The 13,281-nt window shown below is 45.7% G+C and overlaps 1 protein-coding gene across 15 annotated transcripts in view; it reads left to right on the top strand.

Annotated features, from left to right (window-relative positions):
• The window catches only part of CTNND1 (catenin delta 1), a 68,919-nt gene that overhangs the window by 31,753 nt on the left and 23,885 nt on the right, over positions 1-13,281 (top strand). For 10 of the 15 annotated variants that reach the window (XM_058663003.1, XM_058663007.1, XM_058663002.1 and 7 more), the window contains exons 2-4: positions 6,389-6,505; positions 8,303-8,591; positions 12,923-13,075. In XM_058663003.1, the coding sequence (XP_058518986.1) occupies positions 8,397-8,591; positions 12,923-13,075 (348 nt within the window). In that variant the 5' untranslated portion in view covers positions 6,389-6,505; positions 8,303-8,396. Of the gene's footprint in view, positions 1-6,388; positions 6,506-8,302; positions 8,620-9,085; positions 9,214-12,922; positions 13,076-13,281 lie in introns of those variants that run through there. The other 5 variants (XM_058663008.1, XM_058663011.1, XM_058662999.1 and 2 more) reach the window with 4 other exon arrangements.

The following is a 13,281-nucleotide window of genomic DNA, read 5'->3' as shown; positions in this document are numbered from 1 at the left end:
TTTGTCCTCCGGTTCACTCCCCAAGTGGCCACAGTGGCTGGAGCTGAGCCGATCTGATGTCAGGAGCCAGGAGCCTCTTCCCGATCTCCCACGTGGGTATAGGGTCCCAAGTGTTTGGGACCCCCTCGACAGCTTTCCCAGGTCACAAGCTGGGACCTGGATGGAAAGTGGAGCAGCTGGGACGTGAACTTGCGTCCTTGTTGGATCTTGGCTTTGAGCTATTGTGCTGGGTCCAAAAATACATCTTAAAAAAAAAAAAAAAAAAAAAAAAAGAATTGTAATTTGAGGACCTGGCATTGTGGCATAGTGGATAAGACTTCTGATTCTGGCTTCCAGTATAGGTACCTGTGCATAACACAGCTGTTCTACTTCGTGTGTGTGTGTGTGCTTTTGAAAGTCAGATATACAGAGAGGAGAGACAGAGAAAAAGATGCTCCGTCCAATGATTCACTCCCCCAAGTGGCTGCAATGGCCGCAGCTTAGCTGATTGGAAGCCAAAAGCCAGGAGCTTCTTCCGGGTCTCCCATGCAGGTGCAGAGTCCCAAGCCTTTGGGTCGTCCTCGACTGCTTTCCCAGGCCACAGCGGGGAGCTGGATGGGAAGCGGGGCCACTGGGATTAGAACCGGTGCCCATGTGGCATCCTGGTGCATGTAAGGTGAGGACTTTAGCCACTAGGCTACTGCCACCGGGCTGGCGGTTCTACTTCTGATCCAGCTCCCTTATGTTGGTCTGTGAAAAACTGTGGAAGGTGACCCAATGGTTTGGATCCCTGCCACCCATTTGGGATACTCAGATTAAGCTGCTGGCTTTAGCATGGCGCAGTCCTTGGTATTGCGGCTATCTGGGAAGTGGATCAGTGGATCCAAGACTGATCTTTCTGTGTGTGTGTATGTGTCTGTGTCTAACTGAATTAAATTAAAAATAACGTCTTGTAACCAGAGCAGTGATGTTTTGGGCTAAGCCTCTGCCTGCAGTGCCCACACCCCATCTACGCACTGGTTTGTGTCTCAGCTGCTCCATTTCTGATCCAGCTCTTTGCTTCTGGCCTGAGAAAGCAGTAGAGGATGGCCCAACACCTTGGCACCCCGCACGCTTCCACATAAGAGACCCAGAAGAATCTTTTGCTCCTGGCTTTGGATCAGCTCAGCTTTGATCATTGCAGCCATTTAGAGAATGAGTCAGAGGAAGGAAGACCTTTGTGTTTCCTTCTCTCTCTGTCAGTCCACGTTTCAAATATAAATTTAAAAAACAAAGCAAAACAAAAAAACTCCAAGCAGCTGTTTTTTATTTTCAAAGATTTATTGAATTTTATTAGAAAGGCAGATAGGTAGATCTTCTCTTTGCTGGTTCACTCCCCAAACAGCTGCAATGGGCAGAGCTGAACTGATCTGAAGCCAGAAGCCAGAAGCCTCTTCTGGGTCTCCCACGTGGGTGCAGGGTCTCAAGGCTTTGGGCTATCCTTTACTGCTTCCCCAGGCCACAGCAGGGATCTAGATAGGAAGCAGGGCCGTTGGGATGAGAACTGACGCCCAAAGGGGATCCTGGAATGTGTAAGGCGGGGACTTTAGCTGCTAGGCTACCGTGCCAGGCCCTAAATTTTTTATCTCTGTCATTGCATGAGGGAACCTCATGCTGGGATGTAGCAGAAAGAATTTTGGAGTGTGGGTGGGATCCAGTAGCATAGGATGTGTGTCATGTTAAAAGTAAAATTAGCTGTTCTCACAAAATCTAGTTTTTAAAGGGATGATAGGTTTTACTTTGTGTACCCCCTTTCTCACTTTAGAAATCCCTTCGTTGTCTATTTTCTTTTAAGTGAGAACTGTTAGGTGGTAAACCTGGGAAGGTGTTGGGCTGCATTCGTAAGACTGTCCTAACTGCAGCTTTCAAAGCCAGTTCGTGTTTGGCAGACTCTGGCCTATAGCACAAGCTTTTGTGAAGTGTACGCATGGAGAAGAACCATTTTTCCCTCATTAGTTTTGAGACCATTGGTTTGCTATAGCTTGCCTGACTGCTTCCTCTCTCCCTTTCTTGGACTTTCTTTATCCTACCATTTTTTTCATTCTCCCATTTGTATTTAGACATGATTGGATACTTCTTTTTCATAGAGAAGAATGGAAACCTTTTCTTTCTTTTCTTTTCTTTTCGTTTCGTTTCTTTTCTTTCTTTCTCTCTATCTCTGTCTCTGTCTTTTTTGAAGATTTGCTTTTTTATTGGAAAGGCAGGATCACAGAAAGAGGAGGAGAGAGAAATCTTCCATCTGCTCTTTGATTCCCCACATGGCCGCGTCACCTGGAGCTGGATTGTTTCAAAGCAGGGAGCCAGGACCTTTTCCTTGGTCTCTTGCATGGGTGCAGGAGCCCAGACACTTCAGCCATCTTCTGCTGCTTTTCCAAGCACATTATCAGGGAGTTGGATCAGAAGTGGAACAGCCGGGAGTTGAGCTGGTGTCCCTATAAGATGCCATGCCATAGGCTGGAGCTTAACCCACTATGCTACGGTGCTGGCCCTGGGAACTTTTCTTCCCCTTTTCTGTAGTGCTTAGGAAGAAAGCTTTGAAATAGGCACAAGCATTGTGGCTTGGCCTGTTGTCCCGTATGTTCTTGCTGCTCTGTATCTGATTCAGCTCCCTGATAATGACTTGGCAAAAGCAGAGGAAGATGGCCCAGGTGTTTGGGTACCTGCACCCAAGTGGGAGATCCAGATGAAGTGCCTGGCTCTTGACTTTGGCCTGGTTCAGCCCTGCCCATTGCAGCTCTCTGGGGAGCTGACCAGTGCATGGAAGATAGCTCTGTTTGTTTCTTTAATTCTGACTTTTAAATAAATAAAACAAAAAGATTGCAGGGAAGGGAGGCTGGATCATTCTTACACTTAAACCTCACTTGTTTTTGAACTTGACCACAAGACCTACATAGAGAATGCAAGCATAGATCTATTTAAATGTAGAACTTGTATTGACTGAGTCCTTCAGCATTTCAACACCTATTAGTCTGTTTTCTCATTTACCCATAGCTTTCTTCCTTGGCTTGTTGTAAGGACTGCCAGAAATAATAAATGATTTAGTACTTTTCACTTCTTTTCATATTTCCTTCCTCATTAAGCTGTGAAGGCCTCTAGTGAGGAGTGAAGACCTTGCTGTATTAGATGTGGTGCTGTGACTACGATGTACTAGAAAAGCTACCTCTGTCGCAGGAACACTGGTCTAGGTGGGACCGCCTAGAAAGTAGTGTGGAAGTGGGGAAACCAGTTCATCCACTCCTTAGAACCCAGATATGTTCTTGATTCAGGTAATTTCATGTACTAATTCACAAGATAGTTTGAGGCTGAGACATTACCATGAAGTAATGTATTTGGAAGATAGAAGTTAACTCTTGGAATAACGTAATACCTCACATTCGTATAGCATGCATTATCTCACCTGATCTTTATAGCAGCTCTGAATTAGACTGGGCTCGTGGTTTTGGCCTCTTTCAGAAAAGAACACAGCAGGGATTTAACTGCGACAGCTTCTTCTCCCCAAAGAGTCAGATCTTGGCTTTCTGTTGAAGTATGTCTTCTGCTCCAAGGTAGTGCCACGTGGTGAGCTTAAAACCATGAAGATGGAGGAAGCTGTTGTTTCTCAAATTACTGTCTTTACCCTGGTCTTTTCCCCTCCGTTTTTTCCTAACCGTCTTTGTTGAACCGAAGTTAAAGGTGCAGAAAGTGGCCACTGAGGGCTCAGTCACAGTCTCTGTGCAGAGGCGGGGAGTGCATGCATGCCCATGGCAGCGATAGCCTGAGATTTTATTAGAGGAGGAAGATTACAGGGCAGAACCTGCTGGAGTGATGGCTGCAGTGCCAGCCCTGTTCAGAACCAGAATTTTGAGTTCAGAATCTTCTCGGTGTGGGGCTTCAAAGGTCATTGTACATAACAGGGAAGAGCAAGTACGCAGAATGAGGAAATGGGGATGAAGGAGGCACTTATTTTAAGATTCATTTATTACGTATTTGAAAGAGAGTGACATACACACATGGGGAGGAGAAGAGGGCGTTAGATCTTCCATCATTGGGTCACTCCCCGGGTGATCAAATTTGCCAGGCCTGGGCTTTGCCAAAGCTGGAAAGAAACCTGAACCCTGAAACCCCACCAGAGTCTTCTACATAGGTCCAGGTACTCAAGTGTTTGGCACATCCTCTGCTACCTTTCCGGGCAAATTGGCAGCAAGGTGGATGGGAAGTAGCCAAGTCTAGAACCAGCACTCTGATAGGAGATGCCATTTTTGAGAGGTAAGGCTTAGCCACTGTGACACAATGTCTTTTCACCCTCCCCTTTATAAACATATAAGAATACTTTTTTTTTTAAGAAGAGAGTTATTATTTATTTTTAAAAGATTTGTTTTGTTTTGGGCCTGGTGCAATAGCCTGGTAGCTAAATCCTTGGCTATATGCTCCAGGATCCCATATGGGCACTGGCTTGTGTCCTGGCTGTTCCACTTCCCATTCAGTTCCCTGCGTGTGGTCTGGGAAAGCAGTAGAGGATGGCTTAGAGCCTTGGGACCCTGCACCCATGTGGGAGATCTGGAAGAAGCCTCTGCCTCCTAGCTTTGGATCAGTTTAGCTCCGGCTGTTGTGACTACTTGGGGAAGAATGTACCAGCGGCATGGAAAACTGTCTGTCTATCTCCTTTTCTCTGTAAATATGCATTTCCAATAAGAATAAATAAAATATTTTACAAATCAAAAAACAAATTTGAACAGCTGGGACATAAATTGGCGCGCCTAAGGGATGCTGGCACTGCAGGCAGAGAACTGGCCTGCCTGTGCTGGCCCCAAGAATACTTCCTAAAGACCTCTGAGTGGCCTGTTGGAATGTAGGATGGGACTGTGAGAAAGCAGCGATAGGATTTGCACCGTAAGGCAGGAAAAGAGTTGGTGGATAAATGATGCGGGAGCCTGGTGCTGGGAGAGGGGCATTCAGGGGAAGGGATACCACACACTTGGACTTAGAGAATCAACTCGTTCAGGAATTTATTGGGCACCTGTTTAATCAGTTTCCTGTAAGTACTTTTGCTTGCTGAGTGCTGTATATGCTGCAAGGCAGAACAGGCCCAAGCTTTGGTGCCTGGTGAGGCTCTGGGGAGCGTGGGAAAGGCAAGTGAAGCGAAGGCTCAGCCTGGGCTAGTCCCCACTTGTCTTCCCCACTGTGACTACTGCACTGGTTTCTCAATGTCTTTGTGGGCATGCTGGGACTGGGCTTGGACGTTCCTGCCTCAGGGATGGAAGGGGGTGGGGAGGGCATTCTGACAGCAACCTTCTCTCTGTAACTTGGTCACTAGGAACAGGAGGTAAATGGACTTCAAGCGGTGTTGTTACTTGTTTGTATCTCTATAAAAGTCAGAGAACCTCCAACTTAGCTGTAGAATCTTAAGTTTTAGAGCCTGGTGTGGTAGAATGCCTGCTTCGCATCCAACTCTCTGCTTGTGGCCTGGGAAAGCAGTTGAGGATGCCCCAAAGCTTTGAGACCCTGCTGTGCAGGAGACCTGGAAGAGGCTCCAGGCTCCTGGTTTCAGATCGCCTCAGCTCCGGCTGTTGCGGCCACTTGAGTGAATCAGCGGATGGAAGCTCTTCCTCTCTGTCTCTCCTCTTCCCTGTATATCTGACGTTCCAATAAAAATAAATCTCAAAAAAAAAAAAAAAGAGTTAATGAAAACTGCATCCGGGGGCCAGGCATATGAACACAGCAGTGTCCACAGGGCATCTGTCAACTAAGTAACTCTAATTCATATTCTGATTTGGTCTTTACATTTTTTTATTAGTACAAAGGAAATAGACTTTGTGTATTCCATAGTTAGAGTAGCAACATGGCCACACTTCCCTCGCTTCCCTGCTCCCCCGATATGCCGCCTCCCCTCCCCTCTGTCAGTTCTTGCAGACATAATTTTAATCTGTTCTAGATTCATGGACTTGATTTGTCACTAATAATAATAATATTCAGCAAGCAAAATGTAGGTAGACCACATGGGTTAAAAACAAGCCCTTTCCACAGTGACCCTGTCATTCCTGTTCTCTTTTTGTATTATGTGTTTTGCCACCTCTCAGAAAGCATGGTATTTGTTGTTTTGAGCCTGGCTTAGTTCAGTCAGCATAATGGTTTCTGGTTGCACCCATTTTGGTGGAACATGATTTCCTTCTTGAATCGTATTATCTTGAATCATATTTCATAGTGTGTGTACTGCATTTTCTTTATCTGTCACCATTTGATGGACATCTGGGTTGATTTCATATCTTAGCTATTGTGAATTGAACTGCTTCCCTTTCATTTTAATACCTACCCTTGCTCCTCTGGGGTTTTTATAGATTGGGTGTATTTTATTTTCCTCTCATTCTCATTTTTCTCCCCAATATTTCTACAGCTCTCTCCTTCCTGCTTCCTCCTTGCTGTGGTGGCTGGGATGCTTCTTCCATGATTGTTTTGAATCTAGACTGGGCAGTTCTCTGTGTTAAATCAATCAATTACGACCTCTTAACAGGTGTGTATGGAAATGTGTTTATTAAGAATGAAAATCTTTTTAATTGACTTTTTTCTCTTAAGGATTGATGAACAGGTGGAAAACACAAGAGAAGATTTATTCTAAAACCTTCCTTCTGAAAGTGTACTTTTGGATTTGACATAAAATCTTCTGTAACTGTAAGAGAAAAAACTCATTAAGTCCAATGGTGTCACTGTAATGCCTATTCATTTACTAGTCAACTTGTTTGATAAGAGTATGGGAAACTTCATTTCTATTTACCTGTCATTTGCCGTGTAAATATCATAAATAACCCTCAAGATGTTTACGCTGATTTGGAACAAGTTAAGGGGTATGAAGTTTATTTAGGACTGTTTGCATGGTGATTGAGATGTGGGAAGTTAAAGGTATTGATATCTGGGGCTTGGCGTGGTGGCCTGGCAGCCAAAGTCCTTGCCTTACATGTGCCAGGATCCCATATGGGTGCCAGTTCTAATCCCGGCAGCTCCATTTCCAATCCAGCTGCTTGTGGCCTGGGAAAGCAATCAAGGACAGCCCAAAGCCTTGGGACCCTGCATCCACGTGTGGAAGACCTGGAGGAAGCTCCTGGCTCCCGGCCTTAGATCAGCACAGCACCGGCCATTGTGGCCACTTGGGGAGTGAGTCTTCAATCTCCTCCTCTCTGTATATCTGACTTTGCAATAATAATAAATAAATATTTAAAAAAAGGTATTGATATCTGGAGGTAGGATGTAAGCTACTTCAAGATAAAACCTCAGAATTTGAGGTTAGTAATTCTTTCTTTTTTCAAAGAGGTGAAGATCCTCAGGAACAGTGCTGTTTTACAGGTAGTGAGCTTTCTGTGGCTCTGTTGTTCATTCTGCATTCATTATGGCACTTAGGGTAGTTTCAGGAAGTGGAAAGGCTGCTTCATAACTAGTAAGCACGGAGCTGTAATCTTACGCCCTTCCTTGATAGTGAGGAGTTTTTTGCTTCCTTCATTTCTTTCGTAACATTTTATTTTACTGTATTTTACCTGTGCAGCAGTTTCAGTGTTCAGGTTTGGGAGACATTCAGTGACATCCGTCCTGCCCCATTGTCTCTGGAAGTGGCTTGTCCTTGCAGGACAGTGAGGGCTTTTCTGTACTGTGGACTTGCGGCTTTCATTGAGATTACAGCAACAAAACAATTTAAAAAAATTATGTTTATTGAGGAACGTCAGATCTACAAAATGAAGGAGAGACAGAAAGATCTTCTATCCACTGGTTCACTCTCCAAGTGACCGCAATGGCTGGAGCTGAGCCTATCTGGAGCCAGAGGCTTCTTCCAGGTCTCTCACGCAGGTGCAGGGTCCCCAGGCTTTGGACTGTCCTCCACTGCTTTTCCAGGGCACTAGCAGGGAGGTGGATGGGAAGTGAAACAGCTGGGACATGAACCGGCCCTCATAGGATCCTGGCATGTACAAGGCAAGGGGTTAGCCACTGAGCCATCATGCTGCACCCAGCAGCAAATGTTTTAGGGAAAACTAGTCTAGTCGCATGTTCTGACCACAGCACTGAGGCACTTTCTCCCTGTCCTACCAGCAGTGCAGTGCAGACTTGGGTCTAGTTGCCCCTTGTTCAGTTGCTTCTGGTGGGATATGGAGGAAGTTAGCAGGCAAAGGTGCTTACTGGTGATGGGCTCCCAGGCTTAGTGGTGGCTTGCTTCCTGCATTGCAATAAAACTGCAAGAGGGCATCTTTGGCTCTGGGTTTAATCATTCATCTGTCTTCTCTGACCTGTGACCTTTTCTCTCCTTTCTCTTGCCCTTTCTCAATAGTGTGAAGTGAGGGAGGCCTCTCCCTCTTTTCTCCTCCCTCTGTGATCCACCTTCCCTTTTACCCTGCTCTGTGGTGGCTCTGCCCCTTACCTTCATGGATGACTCAGAGGTGGAGTCGACCGCCAGCATCTTGGCCTCTGTGAAGGAACAAGAGGCCCAGTTTGAGAAGCTGACCCGGGCGCTGGAGGAAGAACGGCGCCACGTCTCGGCGCAACTGGAACGCGTCCGGGTCTCGCCGCAAGATGCCAACCCACTCATGGCCAACGGCACTCTCACCCGCCGGCATCAGGTAACCCCTCTCTCCATCAGATCTGCAGGTAGGAGTTTGTCCTGGTCACAGCAAGGCTCTGGTTCCTCTTAGTGATGAGCTGTCAAGTGTCCATGCTGCCTACTCCTTCCAGGGGTGATAAATACTGAATAAAGAGACGAGAAATGTTCCTTTTGTGCTTAATTGTGAATTTTCTGGGTTGAGATGCAATTCCTGTAATTGCACAGGAGACTGTGCACTGTAATTGTAGATAGTGTATATAGTCTGGAGCTATACTCAGATTGCTTGTTTTCTCTGATTTTTTTTTTCTTTCTTGGTATCAAAAGCTCAACAAAATAAATGCCTGTTTAGTAGTTGGAAGCTGGGCTTCTGCTCTTAGCTCCAGTTGAGTTTCCTGCAGGGCACAGTCTGTTCTCAGAAGGTGTGGCAGTGTCTATAAAGTGTGTGTTCTGTGCGTTATGGTCCTGTGTGCTCTTTTTGGTGGTTCAGTGAATTATGTCTTGAAAGGAGGAATCGTTCATTCTGTTGGTTAGAGTTGGAGAGAGATCATCGTGCTGATGTTTAACTGAGAACCACAGGAGCCAGTGGTCTCTGGGTTGGCAGCTCTGTGATGTACCTGGAGAGCTGGTGTGGGCAATGAGAAGTAGGTTGCTTCCTGTGGTTTTCTAGTCTGACCTGACTGTAGTGTATGTAGTCTGTCCCAGAGTGTGTGTGTGTGTGTGTGTGTGTGGTGGGAGGAGTTACGTCTTGAGATCCCTCTGACCTCTGAGTGGTACCTGGAATAGTGGTTTTTCCCCTTAGTCTTTTTTATCGATTATTATTAAGATAGTGAAGACTTTTGCTAAGATGTTTTGTGGTGAGTTGCAGGCAGGTAAGGTTAGGGGTGAGATCTATGTATTGAAAAGGGAGAGGAGGACTACTCGGCTTGGAGCTGGTGGGGAATTCCAGCATACAATACATGGTTTCTCCTTTCTTGCTTGTATTTTTAACTTCTGCTCAGCTATGAAACCACACCCTTCCTTCTTCCTGAAAGTAATGTTTAACTTCCTTTCCCTGTAGCATTACACTCTGTAATGGAAGGGGCAGGGGAAGAGTCTCTTGAGGTGGCTGGATCTCACTGTATTAAGAAGGCACGTCTCTTTTTGTGTGGTATATTATCATTAAATTAATTCATGATGCTCAGGACAGAACAACTCAATGTTGATATTTTGGAATATGGCTCCAGTCACTGCTGATGCAGTTTTGGGAGTGTTGGGGTACCTATTTTCTCGTGCTAGGAAAGGAAGACTCATTTCTTTCTTTCTTTCTTTCTTTCTTTCTTTCTTTCTCTCTCTCTCTCTCTCTCTCTCTCTCTCTCTCTCTCTCTCTCTCTCTCTCTCTCTTTCTTTCTTTCTTTCTTTCTTTCTTTCTTTCTTTCTTTCTTTTTGTTTAAGCTGCCTGCAGTGGGGGAGTTTCCACTAGTATTATAGCATGAATATCCATGGAATAATACAGAAAGCTTTTGGAAAACCCCCCAATATAGCCTTTCCAACTTTTGTTATATATTCTTTTTTTTTTTTTTTTTTTTTTAAGGATTTTATTGTTATTGGAAAGCCGGATATACAGAGAGGAGGAGAGACAGAGAGGAAGATCTTCCATCCGATGTTGCACTTCCCAAGTGACTGCAACAGGCCGGTGCGCGCCAATCCGATGCTGGGAACCAGGAACCTCTTCCAGGTCTCCCATGTGGGTGCAGCGTCCCAAAGCTTTGGGCCGTCCTAGACTGCTTTCCCAGGCCACAAGCAGGGAGCTGGATGGGAAGTGGAGCTGCCGGGATTAGAACCGGCGCCCATATGGGATCCCGGGGCTTTCAAGGCGAGGACTTTAGTCGCTAGGCCATGCCACCAGGCCCTTGTTATATATTCTTATGGCTTTCCAACAAGGTTACCTGCAGAGAAACTTACCTGAGTCTCTGCTATTTATTTGGCAATTAATTGTTGAGTGTCTGTTATGTGCCAAGCACTGCTCAAGGCATTAGGGGTGTATCATTAAACAAAACTGACCCAAAACCTTCCCTGTCCCCTCGAGGAGCTTACAGTCATTTTTTTCTACACGCCCACCAGAATTCTAGGCCTGATTGCCGCTGTGAGCCAAATGCTAAGACCTGGGAGCAGTGTGATTCTTTCTGAGTACCATCCCAAGGATTCTAGGCCACGTATCTTCTTGAAAACCCTTTTCCTGTTTGGGGGAAAAAGAAAAAGATATTTGTGTTTCATGGAGCAAAAGGAGGCCACAAAATAAATTGTCTTCTTGTGGGCTGTATTTCAGAATGGCCAGTTTGTGGGCAATGCTGACCTTGACTAACAGAAATTTTCAGATTTGAAACTCAGTTGGACCCCAGGTCATTCTTTTGGCTTTAGGTTTAACTTCCTTAGCCTTGACGAGCCACACGGGTGTCTTGTGAAATGCCTGGTACATTGTAAGCACCTTCTAATGAGTTAATTTCACTTAGGGAAATAAGAAACTGGAAGTGTAAGCTATATATGACCTTTGAATCTTATTACCATCCTTTCCATTCCCCTATTTGATCTCTAGGTTTGACATTCCTTTTCAAAAGAGAAAATGGTTCTCTTGCAGAAAACCCTCCCTAAGTTGGAGGTTAGCGTAGAACAAGTCAAAGGAAGCTCTTTGTATTTTTTTTTTAAAGATTTATTTTATTTTTTATTGGAAAGTTAGATATACAGAGAGGAGAGACAGAAATATCTTCCGTCTGATGATTCACTCCCCAAGTGAGCGCAACGTCTGGTGCTATGCCGATCCTGAAGCCAGGATCCAGGAACTTCTTCCAGGTCTCCCACATGAGTGCAGAGTCCCAAGGGTTTGGACTGTCCTCAAGTGTTTTCCCAGGCCACAAGCAGGGAACTGGATGGGAAGAGGAGCTGCCGGGATTAGAACCGGTGCCCATATGGGATCCCGGCGCGTTCAAGGAGAGGACTTTAGCCACTAGGCCACGCCGCCGGGCCCAAAGGAAGCTCTTAATGAGGTTTTCTGGGTTATCTTTTTTTAAATTTTAATTTTACCTATTTTAAAGACAAAGACAAACATAGAGACAGAGATCTGTGTGCTAGTTCACTCCCCGGATGTGCATAACAACTGGGGTTTGCTTAGGCTGAGGCAAGGAGCCAGGAACTTGAGCTGTGTCTCCTGTTTGGGTGGCAGGGACCCAGTGCCTCCTGCAGCATCTCCTGCCTCTGGGCTGTGCATTAGGCAGATAGGGAAAGGGAAACAGCTGCACTGCGAATCCAGGCTGGCCTTCTGATAAGGAATGTGCACATCCCCTGTGGGTTTTCTTTTTTTTCTGAAGGGCAGATTTATGGAGACAAAGGGAAAGATCTTCCATCCATTGGTTTACTCTCCAAATGGCTACAACACCTGGTGCTGAGTCTGAAGCCAGGAGTCAGGAACCTCTTCTGTGTCCCCCAACTGGGTGCAGGGTCCCAAGGCTTTGGGCCATCCTCGACAGGTTTCCCAGGCCGGGAGCTGGATGGGAAGTAGAGCAGCCAGGGCACGAACTGGCACCCATATGGGCTGCCAGCACTTTCAAGTCGAGGATTAGCCAGTTGAGCCAATATCTTAACCATTACTACATGAAACACTTGCTGATGATTTATCTTAAAAGTTTATGTGAGCTACTCTTGTAAAGGGTCAACAAGATGTAGATCTAAGTGTAGTGAACACAGCTCATATCACGTAGATGGCCAGAACTGGAAAGTTAAATCTTTTCTCTGTCACTGGTATCTCAGCGTGGCTGTAGTTAACTCATTTCATGTTTCTTAAATGACTTTAACTGGCAAATTACATATATTGTTTGTTCTTATAAGATCAATTATTTATTTGAAAGACAGAGGAGGGAAAAATAGAAAAAAGAAAAAGGTTCCATTTACTGGTTCACCCCCAAAATGCTGACAACAGTAGGGGCTGGGTCAGGCCAAAGCCAGGAGCCAGTAGCTCCAGCTGTATCTCCTCTGTGCGTGGCAAGAATCCAGGCACTTGAATCATCCTCTGTTGCCTCCCAGGCATGTTAGCAGCAAGCTGGGTCAGGAGCATAGTGTAGCAGGGGCTTGAACTAGGCACTGTGATATGGGATGCAGATGTCTCAGTGGCAGCTTAACCTGCATGCCACAACAGTGCACCCGTCTACTGTCCTTTTGTACAAGTTTGAAAGATGTTAGCTGCATCTCTGCAAACCCAGCAGGCTATGGAAAAATGAGAAGAAGAGTCCCTGACTCCAGGACCACTACTTATTAGGATGGATTGTTGATACATGTGGCTTAATAATAGTAACTTCTTCCATTTTTTTCTTTTCCATGTAGGATCACAGTCACCTTCTGTATAGCACAATCCCCAGGATGCAGGAGCCGGGGCAGATTGTGGAGACCTATACTGAGGAGGACCCTGAAGGAGCCATGTCTGTTGTCTCTGTGGAGACCTCAGATGATGGGACCACTCGGCGCACAGAGACCACAGTAAGCATAAGGTCTCGGAGGACAGGAGATGTCTTCCTGTGGTCTCTGTTGGGGGTCGGGTTAGCACATCTGTAGGGTGGATGAAGGACCGAGCCAGTGATAGCAGGTGACCTCTGACCAGACAGAAAAGAGATGGGGAGAACCCAATGGAATATGTATGAGAGAGAGGGAGAGAATGAGAATGAATCAAGGTCCTTTGTAGGTGT

Source organism: Ochotona princeps, chromosome 4 (assembly GCF_030435755.1).
Source record: "Ochotona princeps isolate mOchPri1 chromosome 4, mOchPri1.hap1, whole genome shotgun sequence".
Taxonomy (NCBI): Eukaryota; Metazoa; Chordata; class Mammalia; order Lagomorpha; family Ochotonidae; genus Ochotona; species Ochotona princeps.
Note: the sequence above shows the minus strand (reverse complement) of the source record. Positions and strands in the feature narration are given on the sequence as shown.